Genomic DNA, 23,231 nt, shown 5'->3' on the forward strand with positions numbered 1-23,231 from the left:
GAGTCAGTTACCAGAATAGAGTTTTTGCTTTAGCTACCAGGAAGCTCAGCCACATTTGATTCTCATTAACAGCAGCCATGGCAATCCATACTAACCATATTATATTCCTCCTTCTTATAAAAGTATATCCCATTTCTAAAATACACTATTTTTGTCCTGTAAGTGCTCTACACTTTTTTTTATTTTTATTTATTTATTTTTGAGGAACATTAGCCCTGAGCTAACATCTGCTGCCAATCCTCCTTTTTTTTGCTGAGGAAGATTAGCCCTGAGCTAACATCCGTGCCCATCTTCCTCTACTTTATATGTGGGACGCCTGTCACAGCATGGTTTGACAAGTGATGTGTAGGTCTGCACCCAGGATCTGAACTAGTGAACCCGGGCTGTCAAAGTGGAAGGTACGAACTTAACTGCTGCACCACTGGGCTGGCCTCCCTCTAAACTTTTTTTAAAGGACTGGAAAAGAATACATTTGTGGCGGGCACAGTGATGTGCCACTCAGATTCCCCTTCAGGGAAGCACTTGTTGCTCCAACTACTGGGAGACCTGTCACCCCGCTAAGATCACCTCAGTTGCAGAGAGCCGTGCAGCAGAGGCTGTGCTCTTCCCAGGGCAGCCCACATCCAATGGCTGACTGACCTGGGGCTGTGAAGGCCCAGCCATTTCAAGCCAGCATGGGATCACAGAGCTCCCTAGGGGCTGGCTGAGGCTGTCATCAGGGCTGTATCACAGCTTAACTTCTCCCTGTGCCCCCTCCTGCCTCCTTCCTCTCTCTTCCAGTGTCGATCCCAAGGGCACTCCTTAATAAACGTTCTTCACACCAACCTCTGTCACAGAGTCTGCCTCCCAAAGAACCCAACTTGTGACAACATTTAACCAAATAAATAAAAGTAGAAAACACATCAGGAAGGGGTATTAGGGGAAAGGTGAGGATACATAATAAAATGTTCACATCTATGTGGGAGGGAACACAGCATTGACTCTGCAGCCGGGTTGCCTGGGTTTGAATCCCATCTCTGCCACCTCTTAGTGTGTCCATGAGCATATCTCTTAATCTCTCCATGTCTCAGTTTCCTCATCTGTAAAATGGGGATAATAAGAGTACGTATCTCATTGTGCTGTAATGAGAAGTAAGTGAGCTAACATGGGTAAAGCAGTTACATACGGCGTACAACATGCCAAGCGCTATTCTAAGTGTTCAGTAAATAAAATTAAAAAAACACCTGTGAGGTCAGGCCCAGAGGGGCTTTGGGCTGGGACTCCTCCCCAGACTCCAGGACAGGTGTGGTGTAGGCCAGAGCATGTTGAAGCATGAGTGTTGACAGAAATAGGCCCAAGAGGGCTAGCCTGGGTAACGTCAGGGCGTGTGCCTTGTGAGGGTGCTGGGCTGCTCCCTCCCAGCCAGCGCAGCTGCACGCACTGCCAGTTACACCCACGTATCCATATATACATGCTGAGCTGGGGGAAGCCCATACTAGCCACACCCTCTGTGCGACCTGCTTTTCCTGAACCTCCTTTGCTGGAGGGAGGCACCTGAGGCCTGGGATGCTGGCTCAGAAGTCCCAGGAGGAAATGGGGCCCTGTTTCCTGATTAAGGGCCTGGCAGAAGACTGAAAACATGAGCTCCTGTTGGCAGGAATTTCTGGAGCCCCTGGGGGCCTGGCTCCGGAGGCAAAAGCAAAAGCAAGGAAGCATGGGCTGCATGTCGGGAAGCTACCAGAAAATGGAGAAATAGATTTTAAAAGTGCATCACGGTCCACAGGCTGCCCAAGTAGGCAGCAGAAGTTAAACGAGGGTTGTAACACTTAGGAGGGGGCCTCCTGGAAAGATGGACAAAGCCAGATAAGCAGAGAGGGGCCCCTACCCGTCTTCCTGGCCTCATCACCTCCCATGCTCCCCCTTGCTTAGCAAACCAGCCTCCTTTCTATTCCTCAACTCACTAAGCTCTTGCTGGCTTCAGGGTCTTTGTAAATGCTGTTACCTATGTCTGTAAAGTACTTTCCTCCAACCCACCTCTGATAATTCACCTAGCCACTTACTCACATCCTTTAGGCCTCTGCTGAGTTCTGGAGAAGTCTTCCTAGTCTACTAGATCTGAAGTAGGTCTCCCTAAAGTTTTATCTAATAGCTCTCTGTTCTTTTGCTTCTAGCCCCCATCACAATTGTCCCTACATAACAGAGTGTTTATCTGTTTAATGTCTGTGAATTCCTGGAGGGCTGGTGCTGGGTTTCTCTTGTTCTCCCAACTCATAGCGCCAATACGTAGCACAGGGATGCTCAGGGGCCACATACAGGGGCAGCATCACTTTAAGCCCAAGCCTGCCCAAGCCACACTCTATGAGCACTCACGTTCTGCCAAGTTCCCTGTGCCTAGGGCCAGCCATGCCTAGGGCCTCCCCGACCCATCCTGATTAGCCAGCTAGCCTCTGTGCCCACTGGGTACAGAACACAAGGACCTATTTAAGCCAGTGGCTCTCTTGTGAGGCAGAAAATGCATGGAGTTACACAGACTTGGGTTCAAATCCCCATTTATTAGTTACGCAGTCTTGGGGCAAGTTGTAGAACTTCTCTGAATCTCAGTTTCCTCATCAGTAAATTGGGGACAATAATCCCTGATTAAAGAGTAATTATGAGGATCAGGTGTGACCACATGTGTACGCCTTATAGCGCTGGGGGTGCATTAGGTCAACTTTAGTTCCCTACCTCCCATTTTAAAGGCCTGTCACTAGGTGGCAGTCCGCCTCAGCCAGTCCACCTTCCCTTAGGTGGCCGAAGCCTATTAGCACAAGCGTCTCAACTTGAGGTTCTCAGCCTTTACGGGCCGGGCCGCACCTGAGGGAATCAACACACCCCCCCCCCCCCCCCCCACATCAAGACAAAGTCAGAGGCAGCCCCAGACACTACTCACCACTCAGCTGGGTAGGCTGCCTGACCACACACTCCTATACTCACAGACTCCAGGAAACCTGGATCTTTCTCTGGCATCAGCTGGGCGCTCTGCTGGGCCTCTCAGCTCTGAAATGCAGTAAGTTGTTCTGCTCTGTCTGGCTCAACATCTGTCAGCCTGGCTCCACCGTGACCACAGGTGTTTTCAGTTTGGGCGGTGCTCTGTGATAAGGGAAGCAATGTGACAGGGGCAGCCAGCTTGCAGGAGTGAGTCTAGAGAATGGCTTCAGGAAGACAAAGAGCGTGAATCGTTCAAATAACCATAAAAAGCCCTTGTAGCTAGAGAGTGGAGAGTGAAGGGGAGGCGGTGAGAGATGAAGCGGGAGAGAGAGAAAGGGGCCAGACCATACAGGACCAGCTGGGCCAGGTAGGGAGAGTGGATTTTATGTGCAATGGGCAGTCATGGAAGGTTTGAGGACAGCGGTAGGGGATCGTGATTTAATTTCACTTTTAAGATTAAAGCATGGAGAACAGATGCAGGCAAGACCAAGAAGGGTAAATAGACTGGGTGAGAAGATGGGCCTTGGGCTTGTGGGCGGAGTGGAGATATCTGAAGGTAGCGTGAACCAGCCTTAATGGATTGCCGTGGGGTTGAGGCAGAGACAGGAATCAAGCATATCTCCGAAGGGTTTCAGCCTAAGCACCTCAGAGGAGTTTACGCCTTGTTGTGAGAAAGCGAAGGCTGTGGGAGGAGCAGTTGGAGGAGGGCGGCGAGGCGCGCGTGTCAAGCAGGGACGTGGAGCAGGCAGTGGGATGCAAAGGAGATACAAATCTGGCGCTGAGGGCGTCTCGGTGGGGGGCGAAGCCATGGGAAAGGTCAGGTCGCCCTGGGAACCGGCGCAGGACCCAGCCCAGAGGAAGAGAGGCTTCTGAGGCCGAAAGGCAGCCGCCAGAGAGAGAGGAGGAAAACGAGGGGAGTCAGGCCAGGAAAACCAAAGCTCGGGAGAGCATTTGCAAGAGGAGAGCGGTGAGGCAGGGCCTGAGCCCACAGCCTGCCGCGTGGAGACAGAGCGGGAGGTGGGCGGGCAGTGGCCCCTGCGAGGGGCAGAGACGAAGGCCACCGAGGGCCGCAGGTCTAAAGGCCCTGCCGGGGACCTCAGGCCTGGGGGGCTTCTCCGAATGACGGGAACCTCGAAGGCCACACAGGCGCCAAGCCCTGGACAGCCGTGGGTCCGGCCGTCCCAGGAGCGGCCTGCGGGCCAGCCCCGCACGACTAGAGGAGAGGGGCGGGACAGACCTGCTGTCCATCAGAGCCCGCCGGCCAATCCGCAGGCTGCCCCGCCCCCGCCCCTCCCCGAAGAGGGCGCGCGGAGGACCCGCCGCCGCCGCCGCCGCCGCCGCCGCCGCCGCCGCCGCCGCCGCCGCGGGTGTGAGGCGGCCCGGCCTGGCCTGGCTCCCTCCGCCGGGCAGCGCGCCCAGGTAACTGGGTTTGGCCGGCGGGCCCGGGGGCGACGCTCCGCATCCTCACCTCTCCTCCCCGTCGCGGCGCGGGCGGCGCTCGGGCGAGCGGGGTTGAGGAAACGGCTGCGGCTGGGCCTGTGCGGGACGGCGGGCTGGGCGGCCGCCTGTGCGTGTGCGACTGACTGGCGGGCCGGCGCGGGGCTGCCGCGCGTGACGGGCCGGCCGAGGCTGCCGGGCTGTGTCCGGAGCCGCTCGAGGAAGCTCCGCAGGACGGAGGACACGCTGGTCAGCCGCCAGCTTCGCGCGCGCCTGCGCGCGCGCCCGCCGCCATTGCGCCCCGGGCCTGTCCGGGGGTCGCGGGGCGCAGGCGCGGCGGGTGGGGGTCCTCCCCACGGCGCGCGGGCGCCTTTGTTCCCAGCGCGCGGGCTGGGGCGGGGCCTGCAGGCACCCCGCCCCCCGCTCAGGCCCCGCCCCGTCTCCGCCCGCAGGAGCCGCCGCCGGGGCCCGCTCGCCGGCCGCCGCAGCCGTCGCCGCCGCCTGCTTCCCCGGCCGGGCCTCCGCCGCCCCTGCCGCCCCCCGTGCCGGAGCCATGGCCGGCGCCGCGTCCCCCTGCGCTAACGGCTGCGGGCCCGGCGCGCCCTCGGACGCCGAGGTGCTGCACCTCTGCCGCAGCCTCGAGGTGGGCACCGTCATGACTTTGTTCTACTCCAAGAAGTCGCAGCGGCCCGAGCGGAAGACCTTCCAGGTCAAGCTGGAGACGCGGCAGATCACGTGGAGCCGCGGCGCGGATAAGATCGAGGGGGCCAGTAAGTGCGCCCCCGCCCCGGGCCCTCGGCGCGCGCGGGGGCGGCGGGGGTCCGCGCTCGGCTCCCGCGCGCCCCGGCCCGCCGCCCGAGTAACTTGGCCCAACTTTCGGGCCCGCCCCGCCCCCGCCCCCGCCCCGTGCCGGGTGGTCACCGGGGGCGGGGGGCATCCGGGTCTCTGATCACCTGACAACACCCCCTCCCCCAGCTAGGGGGGAGTGTTCCAGGCGCTTTGCGCGGAGGCCTGAAGATCCTAGCGGATTGGAGACCAGCAGGGCAGGCATCAAGTCCCCCACACCCCAGGAGTGGTGTCTGCCGAGGCGAGGGGAGCCATGGCAGTGTCCCCCACTCTCCCTAGGACCTGGGCCAGACCGGACGGTCACCTCTCACCACCCTTTCTCCAAAAAGTGCATTCTTGGTGAAAGCCGCCGGACCCCCAGGCTGAGCTCTTCTTTGCAAAGGAAGCTTTGGGTTCCCGAAGTAGGACTTAGGCAGATGTCGAGGTAGGGCTGGTTTTGGAGCTGGGCCTACTCGATTCCCTCCAGGGGAGAAAGAGGAAAGTCGTCCAGTTTGGTTTGGAGAAGCCTGAGAGAAGGCAGAGGCGGCCTTTCCCGCTGCCGCTTTTGTCTTGAAATTGCTCTCTGTGAGTGGGCAGAGACATCCAAAGCCAGGGCAGGGACCCTTGGTTAAGGGGCCAGGCTCCCCTTGCCCTTGGAGGCTGGTTCCAGAAAGGCCAGCCTCAGTGCCTTGGAGTCAGGTACTCTTTTCAAGAGCTGGCAGCCAGTTTGAGGTCTAGCCCTTTGTGTCCTGCGTCCTGTGTCCCATGCCTGCAGGGAGCGGCTACTCTTGGTTTCCTGCCTCTTTGCCTTCCCAGGCCTGAGCTTGGCTGCCTTTGTGCAGGTCTCAGTTGGGAAGAGAGAGTTTGAAAAGCCCCAGATCTTTCAGAGTGTTATTCCACTTAGCACGTGCCTGTGCTGTGACCGGATGGGCACCCAGCTTTGCCCTCCATTCCCCCGCCTCCAAGGGTGAGAGATGATGTGTCTGCAACGCCAGGCTGTGGGTTGCTTCCTGCAGGGACCCCCAGAGACTGGTGTTAGAGAAAACCAGGCTCAGAACTAGGTCTATGTGGAGGAAGGAGGGTCAGGAAGTGAGACCCCCAAGGGAAGGTCCTACAGACCTCCTTGGGTATGGTGTGCATGCATATAGATGGGTGAGGAGATTGGGAGGAAGGAAGGTCTTGTGGTGAGGCAGCCATCCTCAACTGCACACTCCAGATCTGACACAGTTGCTGAACTTAGAAATGGCAGCTGCCTTCCCCATGCCCGCATGGGCCCTGTCAGCCATTGGGAGAAAATTTTAGTGATTTGAGAAACTGGATTCCAAAGTGGAGGAAGGACAGACACTGCAGAGAGCTGAGATAGTTCTGGGAACTTCACCCAGGCATCGACTCCAGGCATGGCCCCTTGCTTCTGTGGTGCTCCCTGTGCTCTGCTGAATTGGCAGCACTGGCTGGAGGTTCCCAGATAGAAATCTCCTGGATAACAGGCTGCGTTTCAGACCAGCAGCCAATAGGTGCAGCACGGTGGTTGAAGCCAAGGTGGGATTTGAAGCCCATATATTAGTTGGGTGTCCCCTGGCTGGTTCCTTACCTTCTCTGAGCCTTAGTTTCCTCATCTGTAAAATGGAAGTATATATGGTTGCTCTGGGGATTAAATGAGAGTTGATGTAACACACATAGCATAGTGCCTGGTGTTGTAAATGTTGAATAAATGTGAACTGTTATCAATAATGACAATAACAATAATAGACTGTGACTGCCCTCCTAGACCCTGGACTGGGAATGTTGAGGGACGACGAGTGTGGCTGTCCGAGAGGGTGAGGGTGCAGGAAGGAAGGAGGATGGGGACCAAGTTCACATTTTGCTTAGATCGCTACCCAGAAAAGGGGAGGAAATGGTTTTGTTTTGCCCCAACCCATCTACTTACCCACCCACCTACCACGTAGAACAGTGTATAGAGTGAGTGTACGGATATGTGCACATCTGACTTCTAGCTATGACTTTCTTATTTGTATGTTGGGGCCTGAATAGAAGGATGGGGTCTGGAGAGGGAAGAGTTTAGTCTACTGTGTCTCAGGTTTTTGGGGGATGGAGACAGGAATGCAGAGGACCTGATGACCGAGCCCCCAAGGTGGGTCAGCCAGAGGGGTACGAATTCGTTGATCTCATCAGTTAGCTGGGATTTGAGAGGCCTGGAGCATAGCAAAGGGCATAGAAGTCACCCTGGCCCTTTGGTTTTGGAGGCTTGGATTGAAGGAGTCTGGTAAAAAGGCTAGTAGATGCTTGCGTGGAGTTCAGACCTTGCAGATGGAGCCTCCCAGTGAAGCTGCCCCACTTCTGCCCCTTCCTGGGCACACCTTGGTAGTGGTTGTGAGCCTCGCAGCCCCCCTCTGTAGGCCCTGAGGAAGGTTGGGTTGCCATCTGTGTCCTGCGCCCAGGTGCCTGACCTTTTCCTGCTGACCTTGCCGGGTACCATGCGGTGCCTTTAGCCCAAGCAAAGAGAGAGACACTTTTGCTATCCTCAGGGTGTCCGTGGCCCTGAAGGAGAGCCGGTGTGGTTCAATGAACGTGCATAGCACTTGTGTATAGACCTGGTTCTGGCCTGACTCTGAGCCCTCTCACTTTACCACTTGTGAAATGGGACTGGCACCTGCTGATTTCTTGGGAGGTAGTTTGGCTCAAAAGAGGGGTGGGGAAGTGCTTTGGTGCCTGTTGCCATGGTGGTATGACAGGAACCAGGTCGATGTTTGTTTTTTTATGTTGCAGATACTGACATAAGTGAATACAAACCTTCCTGCTGTGTGCTTCGGAGACTTTTCATTGTGTTTGCTTGGCTAATCGTCACAGGGTCCCTGAGGGGTGGTCTCGAGTACCATCACATTTTACAGGCGAGGAAATGGAAATGCAGGAAGTGAATTATGCCACAGGTGATAGTGCTGGTATGTGGCAGTCTCAGCTGGACCCAGCCAGTGGCTGGCTGACCAGTCCCAAGAGGACTCTACTCTCAGGCCCCTTGTCCTTCTGGTCTGTGTTGCTCCTCTGTGAGGAGAAACCTTCATGCTCAGACCGTACATTACAGACAGCCACGGCCCCTCTAGGTTCTTTTCTTTCTGGTGCCTTCTAGAGTGATGGTTCCACTCAAGGGCCATTGTGGGCACAGTGGCCTGGGTGGAGACTCTGGAGGGCTCTGAACGCAAGCCAAGCACGTCTGTGAGGACTTTTGGAGCCACAGGCTTTCATCTTTGATCCTTCTGTAGATACTCTTCTAGATGTTAGGCCCCCTTAGGCAGTAAATGAAAACAGGTCCTTGCCCTCAGGGAAACTAAAACAGACAGTGACAATTCCAAACTGAAACAGACAGTGACAATTCCAAGTTGTACACAGTGGGGTTGGGGTGGCAGAAGAAAGCAAAGTCGCTTGGACAAGGCAGGTAGGCTCAGAGAAGAAGTGATAGTGGGACCTGCTATCTGAGGCTTGACCCCCGTGGCTGTCAGAATAGTGAGGAGACAGACCACGAGGCCTACTCTGAGGGCTAGGCCCAAGGTACCTGACGCAGGAGGCACGGTGTCATCAGGGGTTTTCTTTCTGCTGGCTGGTTGCTCCCAGTGGGAGAGGGGCAAGAGCACTTGTCCGGATCTCCAGAGCTAGCCATCCCCGCCTGTGTGTTTCCTGTCTGACCGCAGTTTTTCCAGGGGAAGTCAGACCTCTTAGTGTTTCCTCAGTACCCCAAGCTTGCCCTGATGTGTGTGTGGGTTTCCAGACCAGCCATGCCAGGCGCCCTGTCCAGCTGGGGCTCTCTTTCCTGTGAACCTAGGAAAGGGGCCTGCTTCAGAGATGACTGGAAAAGCTGAGCATTCCCAGCATAGGGGCCCCCAACCACCTCTAGCTTCTCCGTGTGTGTGTGTCTGTGTGTGTACACGTACACATACACGTACAATACACGTACATAGATGCACAGTCTTGAGTCACTGGTTAGAAATCTTCGCCACTAACCTTGTTTTGGGTAACCCCTTGAAATGAGGGACGTTTATTTGTTCAATTAATATTGTTTGAACACCTCCTGTTTACCCAGTACTGGGCACTGAGGGTTCAAAAGATGAATAAGACGTGGTCTGTGCCATTGAGGAACTCCCAGACTCTTGGAAGAGACAGATTTGGGAACATGTAATTATAACCCCATGTGTTACGTGCCATAATAAAGGTGTGCACAAAGAGCTCTGTGAGGGCAGAGTACCAAGCTCTGCTTAGCAAGCTGGGGGTTGAGAGGAGAGAGCCAGGGACAGCTTCACAGGGGAGGTGACCTATGAGCTGCACCTATTGAGGAACTTGCCTGTGCCCAGGCTGAGGCACTGGGATGACTGTGCGGGGGTTGAGAGTGCAGTCGGTGTGGTAGAGATGAGGCTGGGACTGGTTGGGGGCAGCTTGGGGAGGGCATGGTGTGCTGTGTTTATGGGTTACACTCTGTCCTGTAGGCAACGGCTGTGAGCAGAGGCTGAAGTGGGGCTGTCTTGCATGTTTGTTGAGGAGGGAGGCAGTGAGCTACTGCAGTTTGCAGGAGAGCTGATGAGCACGGGCAAGACCTTGTTGAGGCAGGGCAGGGATGCAGAGGTAGTGGAGGAGAGGGGCTGGGTCTGGAGGGATGAGACAGCGGAGCATGGGAGGTTAGCATCTGGGCTCTGAGACTGCCTAGGTTAAAATCCTGTTGTGCAGCTTACTTGCTCTGTGACCCTGAGTGTGTGACTTTATCTTTCTGGTCTCCTCATCTGTGAAAGGGGGTTAGTAGCAAACTGCATTCGTCTCATAAGGGTTTTGATGAGAATTTGCATAAAATGCTTAGCATCGAGTGGGCAGTGTGTAAGTGCTTAACATTTGGGAGCTCTGACAAGTAGGAAGATGAGGATTAAGTTCCCCAGGAAGACCTGATAGCGGAACAGAGCAAACACATCTGTTGTATTGATGGGGCTGGTGCCTGGCCACCAAGCCATGTAATTCAGAGACAAGGAGGCCCACCTATCCTCTCTCTCAAAGCTCTCAGTAGCCCTTCTCTTGTCATGGCTGTTTCCCACTGCTGACATTTGCGAGGTGACAGGGCAGTTGGCTGGAAGCAGCTGCTTTGGTATCATATGAAGGTGTCAGTTGGCCTATTTCTGAGTGTCTAGCCCGGAGAAATGCTATCTGAGCACATTGGTGGGGCCTGCCTCTGTCTCTCCTGTCACCACCCGTGTCAGTCTCCATTAACTCATGGCATCTCTTCCCACTCCGTGCCCTTTCCTCTGTGCTTTCAAGAAGGCTAGAGATGGATAAGTTGGAGGAAGTGAGGCCTAATGTCTCAAAGGCCTGATATTAGAGGATAGGAGACTTTCTCCCCCTCTCCACTCCCTCTCTTAGAATTGGAGAAGTCAGTGGGGACTTTGAGGAGACTCCTAGGAGAAATGGACATGGGATAGGAGGAGGGGAATGTTCTGGTGCTCCTCGTGGAGCCCTTTGTTCAGAGAAGCATGGTGCCCGTGCTTCCCTGGGGGAAATCTTTGAGAGCAGCATGGTAACAGGTGACAAGACTGTAGGCAGAGCCAAGGGTGAGGAGTGGCCGCCAGCAGCCGTTAGTAATTGGGCTGCAGTGACCAGAGATATGTGGCTAAAATCATTCAGATTTGGGTTCAAGCTTCAGCTCTTCTGTGACCTTGGGCTTACTTTAACCTATCTGAAACTGATCTTCAGCTGTAAAAATATTTTTTTCCTCACAGAGCTGTATATTAACGGTAGTCAAATGAGGTCATATAAAAGAGTAAGAGATTTTCTGTGAAAGTGCCCAGCACAGCATTTGGGCTCTTAATAAGTATTTGTTTCCTGTGCTTCCCCTTAACTAACTATAGAACTCCACTTCTGTCTGCCACCAGGCTTGGCCACCAGTGGCTGTTCTGACAACCTGCTAGAAGTTTGTTTCCTACTCATTTTCTTTGTTCACTCCCTGAGTCTGTACACAGAGGACCAGGGGCATGGGAAAAATCGGGTATTTGAATAGTGCATTAGAGTTCACGGAGCATTTTCTCATCTCTTGTGTTGTTTGAGCTCCACCACAGCTGCACGAATTGAGGGAGGACAGGAATGATTAAACCTCTCTTACAGATGAGCAAGCCCAGGCCCCAAGGGTAAGGTCACACAGCAGGTTCATGGCAGTGCTGGGACCAGAGCCTAGGATTGCTGATGCCCATGGCAGTACTCAGTTTATTCCTCCACTCTGGAGAAAATGACAATAAGATGGACTTCCCGAGGACCAGAGGTGTTTTTTTATGTGGATAGAGCTATCTGATCTCTACTCTGCCCTCTGGTCAGATGTGTTGTTTGACCAGCCCACACTTCTGTCTGTGGACAAACTGGATTTGAGGCCTCCATCTAGATCCTCTGCTGCCCTCATCTTGCCATGGCACCCCCTCGAGATGCTTTCCCTCACTCCTGCAGGGGGTGAAGGCAGCAGCTGATTTGAGGTGAGAGGACAGAAGAGCCTTGCCCTGACTTGCACTCCTGGCTCATGATGACAACTGCACCTGAGCCTCTGCCAGGGAAATGGGAACCTGGGCTCCGCGCTCTAGGTGCTCTGAGAAGGGCCTTTCCAGACCTGGTAGTAGCTCTAGCGCATGCATTTGTCCGTCTGTTCCTTGTTTGTCCCAATTTATTGTGGGCCCAGCCACTGTGTTAGGCATGCTGAGCTGGACGTGATTACACCAACGTCTGACTTGCTCACGGAGGCAGTAGGTCTCTAGCCTCGTGTGCTTTCCCTATCACCATAGCTACTTTTTCCTTAAAAAACAGACCCCCAAAAACCCAGCTTTCTTGGGTCTCTGTGGCACACTAACAAGTGAGACACAACTTGTGCTTCCCTGGCTTTGGACTCTGGCATCTGCTGATGTGCCAAGTACCGTGGGGTCCCGGAGTGAACATCAAGGTTAACGTAGATACAGCCAGACAGAAACATAATTCCGGGACCTGGGCACAGCTGTGAAGGAAACAAGCCAGAGGCTGCTGGCAGTCGGGAGAGAGGATGGTTGTCTCTGATATGCACGACCCCTGTCTCAGTGGCTGACAGCAACCCAGGCTCATTTCTCGCTTACGCTACATGTGTCTATCTGTGACAAGCCACTCCACTGTTCCCAGAGAGTGGCCTCGGTGGCTCTGGGTCAGCCTGCTGCTGTAGAGCCTGAACACTCTGGGCAAACTAGACTGGAGAGGGATTCGGAGAATGGAGGCTAGTGAGGAATTAAATCCTGTGACTTGGGCATGGGGTGCAGTGAGGGTGGCTCTGCTGCTGTGGCAGAGTGGACTGCTGCCCGTGTGGGTCAGGAGGCTGCCTCAGTTGCAGTCTTTGAGATAGGTATCCTCGTATTCAGACTTTGAGGTAGTATCACTGTGCCCTTGCCTAATCATCTCCCTACCTTTTCCCAACATGCGTGCCCCTACTTAAGCTTCCCCTGAGCCTAGTCTGTTGTGGCCACAGCTTCCTGCTGTTACCTCAGAGTTAGAGCTACTCATGCTTCTCATCACAGCTCCTCCCCAGAGCTCCTTTGCTGGGTATGCTGGGCCTCGAGAGGGAGTGGGGAATATGGATGCCTGGAAGGCCTCTAGGAAGTGCCCTTGGCCCCCAGAGGATAGAGAAAGAAGTGTGAGAAGGGCGTGGTCCCTGAATACTCTGGAGTTAGGGGAAGAGGCAGTGGGGACGGTGGAGTCCGTTGCTTTTGGGGGAGGCTGTGGTCCCAGGAGATGGGGCTCAGAGAATCTCCACTTGCATCCCTGGCTCAGCTCTTAATGTTCTCTCTTGCTTCCTTGTCAGACTCGTTCCTTTTGAGGTGGTGCTTGGCTGGCCTTTGAGAGGCTGCAGTGGCTGTGTGCCCAGGCACAAGTACTAGCTCTCTCCCCCACTCGTCACCTCCTAGGAACCAGGCCCATCCTGGGGGAAGCAGAGAGGCCTCCTTTTTATAGCCCACATGTAGGCTTTGTGTATAGGCTCTGCTGCTTCCTTCCGGGCCCTTCCCGGTGTTGGCGGGTGGCCCTGGCTTCAGCAAGACTCAGGATGCAGAATAAATGGGGCGGGGCTTTCTCCTGCAGAGACTGGCATCTCCTCTGCTGAGCCCAGCCCTGGCACAGAGGAGACTGGGGTTAGGAAACAAGAAAAAGAGGTGACCTGGTCCTTGATCCTGGGAAGCTTGCAATCTGGAATATGCGGAAAACCGTGAAAGCCCAGCAGAAGACAGTTGTGCCTAAAATGCTGTAGGCTGAACCTGAGGGTCTGGACAGAATCAGCTTCCTCTCTGTAGCAGCCTGTGGGGTCCCTCCCCCTGCTGGCTGGCCTGCCAGCCTTGATTAGAGGATCTGTACAAAGGCTGTGAGGTGCCTGGAAGCAGGGCATGGGCACAGTGACGAGTGGGCAGTCTGAGCTCCAGGCCCTGGCAGCAAACCACTGACCAGACTGGTGAGGAGTTGGGCCACAGCGAATTCGACCACTTGTTTGCGTGAGATCTAATTCTAACTAGGGGTGGGCCGTTCACTTTGGGGTTAGCTTCCTGTTTTCTTGGACACCTGGGGATATGGCTGAGCTAAAATCTTCTGAGGGCAGTGGTTGTTTAAGGGATGCCCCCAGGTCACAGTGTCCTGGGCTTGGCCCTGCCTGTGGGGGGGAGTAGGGCATTGACCACAATGGGACTCTGGCTGTGTAGCTGTGGGTGTGTGGTGGGGGAATTCTAACCCCATGGGATTGAGTGAGTTCAGCCTCAGGCCCAGAGAATGTGGGCCCGAGTTCATGGAGTGACTAACCTAGGAAGGAGGGGAGGAGTTGGCCACAGTTCCCAAAGGCTTCTCAGCCGACTTGGGGACAGAAGGTCAGCTGGGATGTTGGGCAGCAACAGGGGTAGGGGGTGACGGGTTCTTCTCTGAGGCTCTGCAGACCACTTGCGCCTGTTCTCCTTGTGGTCCTCCAGCTGTTTGGAGGCAGCCCTCCTCTTCCTACCCTAGTCCCTTCCTCCGCCCACAGCAGTAATGGAGTATAGTGTGCCTGTGTTCACTTGTCAGTTCCTAACTGGGACTGTGGCCTTTCTTGGGACCTCTTAGCATGTCCGCCAACGAAGTTAGAAAAGGTAGCGTTTGTCACTTTGTCAGGGATTGTATTCAGGGCCTCATGAGGCCAGCAGTGAAATAGAGAGCAGCCCTCCAGGCAGAACAGATTGCCTAGTGCCCGGACTGTTCCTGCGCGGATATCTTCGTCCCTGGCCTGAGAACCGGCCCACGCTGGAAGGGTGAGGCTCTGCAGGCTGGGATGGGAGGTCGGGAGGCAGCTCTCTTAGGACGTGTGCTAGGGGAGGTGAGGCCAGAAGCCATCTTAAGAGGGTAAAACTAGGGAATTAAAATCAGGAAGGGGAAGTCTCAAGGTAGCCATCCCTCTCAATGGGGGAAGTGATTTTGAAGAGTTGAGCTGGGCTTCCTAGAGAGGCAGCGAGCGGATGAGTTCTCTCCTACCTCAGAGTGAGGTCAGAGACTTGATCATGCACTGGGACCTTGCCTCCCCAGGAAGCACAAGAAGGACAAGGAGAGTGGCTTGGCTTGGGCTGGCATCACCCAAAGGAGTGTGGCCAGATGCTGAGGAGGGGCTGGGCCAAGTAGCTCTAAGATGGGAGAGCCTAGTGGGGCGTGCAGAAGAGGGTGGCTGAGCGAGCAGGCCTTCAGCTTCCGTTCATTGCTGAGCATGGCTCCAACCCCCTAGCAAGGAAGGCCAGTGAGGCCCACTTTCCCTCCCCTCTCGTCCAGGAAACCCTGAACGCCCTGTTCCCTGAACAACCAAGCTGCTGCATCGATTGGTGCCTTGGCTTCTGTGATCCCCTCTGCCCGACACGGGCAGCACAGCCTTCCCGACCTGCTTTCTGTGGAGCAGTGGGAGACTTCCCAAGGAGAACTCACTTTCTCTGTGTTCTCAGCACCACAGACATCTCCCTGTTGTTCCACTCTTTGCACGACCTCATGGTTATCTGCTTCCCCATCTGTTTCCTCCACCAGGCAGGGGCTTTCTCAAGGGCAGGAACTCAAATGCCTTATTGATCTCTGTTTATCCAGGACCTGACCCAAGGCCTGACATGGAGTAGATAGATGCCTAATACATGTTTAATCGGATGATAGAATGAAGGGATAAGCCTAATAGACAACTGCTCAGCTCTCTCCCAGCTTTGAGTTCTCTGGGTGGGGCCTCCTTTCCCTTCCTTCCTCTGGGACCTAGGCATGCTGTTCCCACCTCTGAAATGGGTAGGATTAGCTAGCATCCTAGGGAAGAGGGCTGCCTGCCTGGTTGGTGTGAAGGCTCTCTCTGGCTGCCCTGCTTTTTCTCTGCATACCCCATATCAGGGATGGTGACTGCTGTGGGGCCACTGCAGAGGGTCTCTGTTCTGCCATGAACCACTATGTGACCATGACAAGACCCTTTGGGGCCTCCCTTTCCTCATTGTTCGCAAGAGGAGATTCGTCTAGATGATTCATGTACTGACAAGGATCCTTTACATCTGTGACCTGAAGCAGTTAGTACATAAGGGTGCAGGGTCCCATGTAGAAGGATCCCACAGACCTCCATCCAGCTGTCTGAATGGCCTTTTCCTGTTTATCAAGGTGGGAGAGGGGCCGGATGCCGAGTCAGGCCTGGCTGCTCTTCTCGGTCAGGTGTTGGGGGAACAGTGACTGATGAAAAACCCCAGCTGAGAGCAGATGCTGAGCTCTGCCCTTGGTGTGCCCTGGACTCCAGGTTTCGGCTAGGGTTTCCCTGTTTGTGTCCTGGGAGGGAGCTCTGGTCTTCTGTCCCCTGCTGGTCTGGTTTGAAGTTATCTGCTGCACAGGAATGGGAGGGAGATAAGTCCTGGCCTCACCTTCCCTTTGCTCTGTGATCCCGTGGCCCTGTGTCTCCAAGCCTGGATCCTCATCTGTAAAATGGAGGTAGAGAGCTACCCACTGCTCAGCTTTTGCCTTCCTCTAGGTGGGAGCTGGGAGCTGCTCCTGTTTATGTTGGAAGGGGAGGAGGAAGGTTAGCGTCAGAAAAGAGAGGGGAATCGGGGGGAGGGCATCTCACACTCCTTCCAGAGGCCTTGGGCAGTAGGTGGCCAGCTTAGGAGCTGCTGGCCATGCATGCCCCTGGCTCCTGCTGGATCAGGCTCCTTTCCCTCCGTGTCCAGGTTCCTTGTCTCTTCTTCAGCCACCTCCATCCTTTTCCTTCAGAGCTGTGAAGACTCTGTCAAAGCTGCATGTCCCATCCTGGGACAGGTACCCTGGGGTGTAGAGTCCCTTTACCTCTGGCTCCCTGTGAAGGGAGCTCTGGGGTGCAGTGCCCTACTTTTGGGGAGCTGTGCAGGAACCTCTGTGTGTAGGGTGGCAAAAGTATGGGGCCAGGAATTGGCTGGATGGCAGTCGCTTCCCCTTGAGGCTTCCGTTCTCCATCTCAGCATCCTCTGGAGGAGAAGACTCAGCTCCATTTGTGCTCCTTAAGGCCCTGGGTGTGTAGTTTCTTTGGAGGGTGATGAAGGAGATGGCTCACTTGAGGGATAGGAGGACTGGGAATGGCTCGTCTGTTTGCCCAGGCTGTGCGTGGAGAGGGTGATTGATGAGAGCTCATTTCTGGGAAGATCTGCACACCTCTCCTGACCCCTGGGACCCACTCTGGTGTCTTTGGCTTAGAGCCAAGCAGGGCATGGTGCTCAGGGAGCCCTGCTTCTTCTGTTCTGTTTTCTCCGGAGCTTCATTAGCTTCCCGTGTTTCCCACTGGCTGCAGGAACCTTTGTGCAGGGACTTCCCAGTGTTTCCAGATTGTGCTGGCCCCCAAGAGCCATGTCCCCCAAAACTGCCTGGTTCTTCTTTTTTCTGTCCCCATAGTCACCTCACTGACCGAAACATTTGCATATTTGTTGTAGTTCCTCAGCCTTTGTTGTTCCACTGCACCACCTCCTCCAGGGAGCCATCCCTGATACCATCTTTGAGCATCTGTGGCCTTTGCTGCCTCTTTTAGATAATTAGTTCTGGAGTCTAACTCTCACGTGTTCATTCCTTCTCCTAAGCACTCTGTAAACGTTCTGAGGCCTCCCCAGGACCTTGGTTTGGGGAATGGAGAGAAGAGTCAGATGTGATTTCTTCCTTGGGGAGATCACACGCCAGTGGCCTAGACACCAGAAAGCACTAGACGGTGACGAGAGTGGTGGAGCACTGAATATGCCACTGGGCTGGGCCTGACGGAGACTTACGTAGGAAGGTAGGCCTGGCATGTGCAAAGGCTCAGAGGTAAGAGGGAGTGCTGGGAGCCGATGTGGGGCTGGGGTCTGTGGATCTCGTTGCCTTGATTGAACTTGGACTCTTTTGAAGGGGCTGGGCTTTCCCCCTACTTCCTCCAGGGCCCTCTGCAGGGCTGGGCACACAGGCCTGGAGGGAAGCAAGAGCTCCACAGCCCCACTGGTGCAGGGAGTGAAAATCCCCAGAGGGGAACGGACCTGTCCAGGTAATATTCACTTACCTCTTTCAGGTTCTTTAGACTTTAAGAAGACTTTTCATATTTATCATGAGTTGCAGTTTTTTTTAATTTGCACAGTATATTTACATGCATTTTTATGTGGGTAGTTTCTATTGCAGTTGACATCAATTAACTGAGATATCTTATAAAGTGAAAACTCTCTAAGAGAAATATTTCAGTGAAAGCATGTTTCATGTCCAGAAATTTGTGATATGTGCCATTTCCTTCTGTTTTTGTTGTGGTGGTGGTGGTAGTGGTGGTTTTCTTGGCCATGTCTTCATCATTTTGGAAGTTTAATTTTTCGTGTATCCTCCTGTCTCTTTCTGGTAAGATCACTCTCGTGTCTCCTGTCTCATTGACATCTCACAGTAGCCTGTGAAGGAGGTGCCAGGCAGCAGAGGTGACCCCAGTTTGCAAATGAGGAAAATGAGGCTCAGAAGTGGGCTCTGCCTCCAGCCCACCTTGCTCATGTTTTGGTCATGATTCTTCTCTGTACATCTCTTTGCCTGATGGGTAGTTAATGAGCCAGTAGGTTTGGGGGACCTCTGTCTGTGTAGGGATGTTTGGAAAGTGGCTTTGTTGAGGGCAGGGGACACTAGGACACGAGTTCCTGACCAAGAAACTTGGGTCTAATTTAGAGTCTTGGATTTGATGCTTGGGCTCCCTGTCCCCTTCCAGGGTCTGCTGTAGTCAAGGTGAAGCCATGTTTTAATCCCCCAGAGCAGGACTGGCTGATTCTCATGGACCATGCTCCTTAAGGAACCCTGAAAAAGGCTTGTCACCCCCTTTCTCTTCCCTGGGGTTCCTGTTATCCTGGGACTCTGCCTGGTCAACAGGAGTGCTGCCCCTCTGCACATCCCTACAGTGGTCATCCTGATGCACTGGAACTTTATGCACTGGTGGGGAACTTGTGGCTTGGCCTGATGTTTGTGGGGGATGGGTCAGGAGCAGGATTCTGAGACACGAAGCAGCCCTGTCTTTAGAGGAGCCGAGCACAGACAGGTTCACTGTGGTCATTTTCCTCTACCCCTTCCCAGGCTCCAGAATGACTTTCTGCCATTTAGCTTGTCCCTGTCATGGCACTCTCTCCTCTCCCCACCCAGCGGAGTGGGTGCTATTCCATGGCCCTTCTCTCCTGCAGAAGCAAGTTCTCAGCTGACCCTGAGAGCAGCAGCAGTAATATCCTTTGTTGCTGTCTAGCTGCACAGCTCCCAGAGTGCTTGAGATCAGTTCTATGACTCAGACGAGGAAACTGAGTCTCTTAAAGGGAGAGTGACTGCCATTACTGGGATGTCCAGAAGGCAGTTACTCTCCAGGCGTGCTTGACCCAGACCTCTGCTTTGAGTAACTGCTGGTCTCTAGTTTCTATGGTCTCAGGCAAGTAGTCTCCCCCTGGGCCAAGAGAGGAGGGAAGAGAGGGTCTCCCCTCTGGTCTTGCCAACTTTGGGTTTTGCAAATTCAGTCTCGTGGTATTCTGCCTCAATGCTTAGTGCTCGCCCCTGCCTCCAGGCAGCGAGCATGTTTCGTTCTGCATAAAAACCAATCTGAGGTTGGGGGCGGTGGTCAGAGCAGTCCTAGGCTGACTCTCCCTTGTGGGTATCTTTGTGTAGTAGTCTGTCTGCATATGAAGGGTTTATGGCTGGCTCACCCTCACTAAAGCCTTGGCTTTATCTGTGACCTACCAGAGAAGAGAGCAGACTTGCCCAAGGCCCAAGCTGTACACTTGGAAACAGGATCCAAAACTTGGTCTTTGTGATTTCGGATCTGTTAGTCTCTCATTCTAGTACCCCACCATATGTGAGGTGGTGGGGTGCACATGCCTCAGCTGTTGGTGTGTGTGTAGGTGGGGTGTTGTGGCTGCAACAGGCTGGGTGCTGCAGGCTCAGGAAGCGGCCTCTGGCTTAGAGCACGTCTGCATTGCTGGTCTGAACTCAGGCCCTGGAGTCTCACCCCTCCTCCATGGTGCCCCATGCCTGCCAGACCCCTTTTTGAGCTTGGAAAATGGCTACTTGGATTTCTTTTCCATGGGCCAAGGCAGCTATTTCCCAGCTTTAGGTTTGAGTATGCCCCCAGCAAAGCCTGGCAGATGGCACAGTTGTCTTCCCTGCTGCCAGCTTACATAGACCCTCCGTCGATGGCACTAGGCACACAGGCAGGGGGCAGGCTCCTTCAGACTCGACTAGGACTAATGGTTCCTGGCAGGGCCCTTACTGCAACTCTGTGATGTAGGGGGAATTCCCAGTTTACTGATGGATAGTCTGAGGCCAGAGGAGTGAGGGACTGCCCAGGGCTGCACAGCTAGAATTGAAGACCTATGTGGTCCTCCTCTGCTAGGCCTGGGCGGCCTTCAGGAGGGGAGTGGTCAGGGCAAGCTTCCTGAAGGGGTGGGAGGAGGCACATCACCACCAGGGCCCCCAGACTTCTGCCCAGAGCACTAGACAGCCTGGCCTGTGAGACGGTCCTCAGCTCTCCTGTGGGCAGTCGCTCTTTACCCCAAAGTCTCTCGAACAGGGCTAGTCTCTATTTCTTCATGAAAGTTTATGGGTGATTAAATGCCAGGGACTGAATCCCCTTCACCACCCAGGCAGCTTATCCTGTTACTGCCCGCAAGGGCCGTGCTTGGAATGGTGACGCCCACACCAATCCTGAAGCCTGGGCAGCTTTGGCATGGGCCTCAGAGATCTGGTCCTTGGACACTGGAGTTCCTGATGGGCTAAGCTGGTTGGGTTGCACCGAGGGAATCCCAGGCCCTCAGGTTGGGGTGAACTTGGGGATGAGCCTTTGTCATCAGCAAAAGCTCTACATTCCCTTATGCTACACATCAGACTGGCCTGGCCCACTGGTTGTAGGCTCCTGCCCTTGTACTCAGAAGGTTCCCCATCTCACTTTCTTGTCTCCAGCCTAGCAAGGACCTTTCAGTACCTCTGGCTTTTCTTTTCTCTGCTGTTCCCCTGAATGTTGTTCTCCCATGGTTCTGAGTGGGGAGGAGCACTGGGCCATGGGTCTCTGGGAATAGGATGCTACTCTCCTCTCTTCTGAGCAGTTCTGCTTCTCTCCCCAGGCTCCCAGGTCCTGGGAGGATCTCTCTTCCTGCCCTTCCTGTTCCACTGCAGGTCTGAGTCAGACCATGCTGGGTGGCTCTGCCTGCCCCCTCCCCCCAACTAGGGCAGAAGCCATGCCTGTCCCAGGGAGTCTTCTCCCCATGCTGGCAGTCCTGGGGGACCAGCCCTGGCTCTCTCAGGAAAGGGGACACTGCTGTATTTGTTCTGGGAGGCAGGAGGATGGGGGGTAGGTTGGGAGGTCACACAGGATATAGCTGTTAAGAACCTACTAGAGTGTCGCACTCTGGTGTCACATCCTTTCAGCCTGCTCTTGGCTTGATGGACTTGGAGGGCACCAGGGCCAGCCTGGCTCCTCCTTATGGGGGACGTACAAGGGGCCAAGTGTGGCCAGCAGAGCTTGGGCGACTTGGACGCCTGGCCTGGAGCTGCTCTCTGTTGACCTGGTTCCTTTCTTGGGCAGGAGCCTGTTCTGCCTCTACCTGGTCTCAGTGGAAATGTGCCGGCCCAGGAGCACAGGGCAGCCCAAGAAGTTCACATAGGGCTTAGAGGCAGAGAGTGTGTGTGTCTGTGTGTGTGTCTGTGTGTGTGTCTGTGTGTGTCTGTCTCTGGCTGCATGTGGCCTGAGTGTGTTGTGTGTATGTGTGTGTGTGTGTGTGTGTCTGTCTGTCTCTGGCTGCATGTGGCCTGACTGCAGACTTCGGACCGACCATCTGTTTGCCAGGTGGTAGCCACATCTTGGACTACCTCAATGACTGGTGGGCAGCTAAGAGGAAGGGCCTAGGCTGTGGACCACGCAGGCCCTGGCCTGTTGCATGTATTTGTGCGTGTGAGGTTGTGTGCCGGTGTGAGAGGTGTGGGAGGAAGATAACAGCAGCTCTGCACCGGAAAAGCATGCTGGTTTCTGTTTCAAAGGGCAGAGTTTGTGGTTATTCTGCAGTTTCTGATCTGGGCATTTCCCCTCTTCAGCTCCTCCTTCCATCCTTGGAAACTCTGTCTTTTCAGGCTGGGTCTTTGTGACTCAATTTCCCCCCTCCCTGTTTACTACCTAAATATAACTGCTCATTTTTAAAATTCCACTCTCATTTTGTTGCCTCTGCCCCCACCTGCTTTTTTCATTTGTTCATTCATTCAGCAAGCACTGGATGGGCCCTGCCTAGCCTAGGGGGAGATGAGGAGCGCACACACATGTAGTGCCAACAGGTGTGAAGGGTATGATTTCTGCAGAAGGATTCTTCCAAGTTGGGTCTTTGGTGGGTGAGAATAGAGCCTGGGAGGTAGACAGTCCCCAGCTGGGGATCAGGATGAAATGGGGGACAGGAAGCACTGGCTGTTCTTGCCCTTGGTCCAGCTTAGTCCCAGAGAAGATGGAGGGCAGAAGCTGGGGAGGTAAATCACTGAGCTCCATCATGAAGGATTTTGGAGGCCGGAGGAGGAGCATGTTCTCCCTTAGTGAGCGGCCTTGGAAGGGATCAGAACACATTTTAATGAAGATTCAGAAGACTCAGGAAAGATGGCCCATTGAAGGTGGGGTGGAGGCAGTGTCAACTGGCAGGAAGGTTGGAGCTTTCAGCTGGAAGACCAGGCCCAAGGGATTTGCCAAGGGCATGGGAGCAGGGCCCAGACAGAATGAGTAGTGTCGTGGCAGGGGAGGTCAGGTTGGGACCAGAAGCAATGCCATATTCGAGGTGGGATAGATGGGGCATAGCTGTGGCTAGAGAGACAGGAAGAGAGCCTGGTGGCCACATTCCAGCCAGGTGGTGTACACTTTGGGCTGAGAGGGCTCCTGGGGTAGATGCTGGCCAGGCAGCGTGCTGTCCCCGCTACTGGCTCCAAATTGTCTAGGCCAGTCTGGGTTGAGAGCATGTGAAGAGGCTCTAGAGCTAAGGGAGAGTTGTGTCTGGTGCTAAGGCAGACTTCTGTTTGACCTGATCCTCCTGAATCTGTCTCTTTGCCTGGCCTGGAAAGTCTGCTCTCTGTCCAGGGTCCCTGCCAGCACCAGGGGATAGTGTGGGTGTGTGCCTGGGGGCAACCCTTCCCTATGCTGCAGAGTGCCAGGGCCCTCTCCAGGCCTGGGACCAGCAGCTGTGGTCTGAGCGGACTCAGGGGAGGGAGCTGGCTGGCATTGAATGAGCTCCCACCATGTGCCACCTATAGGGCTGGGCGCTTTGGGCTATCATAACTACTGATCTTATGAACATCCTCACAATACTGTGGTTTGTTACGTGTGTTCACAGATGAAGCAGTGGGATCAGAGTGGGTGTCACTCTGCTGAGGTCCACGGCTAACATGAGGTGGAGCTGGGATTCTAGCCCAGGCAGTCTCACTCCAGAGCCTGTGCATGTTTTTCTGCCACCCTGCCCTCTAGAGAAATTCACTCAAGCTCTTTGCTTTGTAGATGGTAAAACTGAGACTATGACAAGTTAAATGAGTCACTCGGCGGCGTC

The 23,231-nt window shown here is 54.6% G+C and overlaps 1 protein-coding gene and 1 long non-coding RNA gene across 4 annotated transcripts in view; one reads left to right on the forward strand and one right to left on the reverse strand.

Annotated features, from left to right (window-relative positions):
- Positions 1–163: 163 nt before the first annotated feature.
- On the reverse strand, positions 164–4,780 carry LOC138920063 (uncharacterized). Its single transcript, XR_011430705.1, has 3 exons — positions 4,415–4,780; positions 2,953–3,108; positions 164–1,079 (listed from the first exon to the last, which is right to left on the reverse strand). It is a non-coding gene; the product is annotated as an uncharacterized lncRNA (long non-coding RNA).
- Positions 4,243–23,231, forward strand: part of PLCG1 (phospholipase C gamma 1) — a 35,454-nt gene continuing 16,465 nt past the window's right edge. For 2 of the 3 annotated variants that reach the window (XM_023626567.2, XM_023626566.2), the window contains exons 1-2: positions 4,243–4,365; positions 4,836–5,153. In XM_023626567.2, coding sequence (XP_023482335.1) covers positions 4,937–5,153 — 217 coding nt within the window. In that variant the 5' untranslated portion in view covers positions 4,243–4,365; positions 4,836–4,936. Of the gene's footprint in view, positions 4,366–4,835; positions 5,154–13,334; positions 13,673–23,231 lie in introns of those variants that run through there. The other variant, XM_070247055.1, reaches the window with a different exon arrangement.

Source organism: Equus caballus, chromosome 22, assembly GCF_041296265.1.
Source record: "Equus caballus isolate H_3958 breed thoroughbred chromosome 22, TB-T2T, whole genome shotgun sequence".
Taxonomy (NCBI): Eukaryota; Metazoa; Chordata; class Mammalia; order Perissodactyla; family Equidae; genus Equus; species Equus caballus.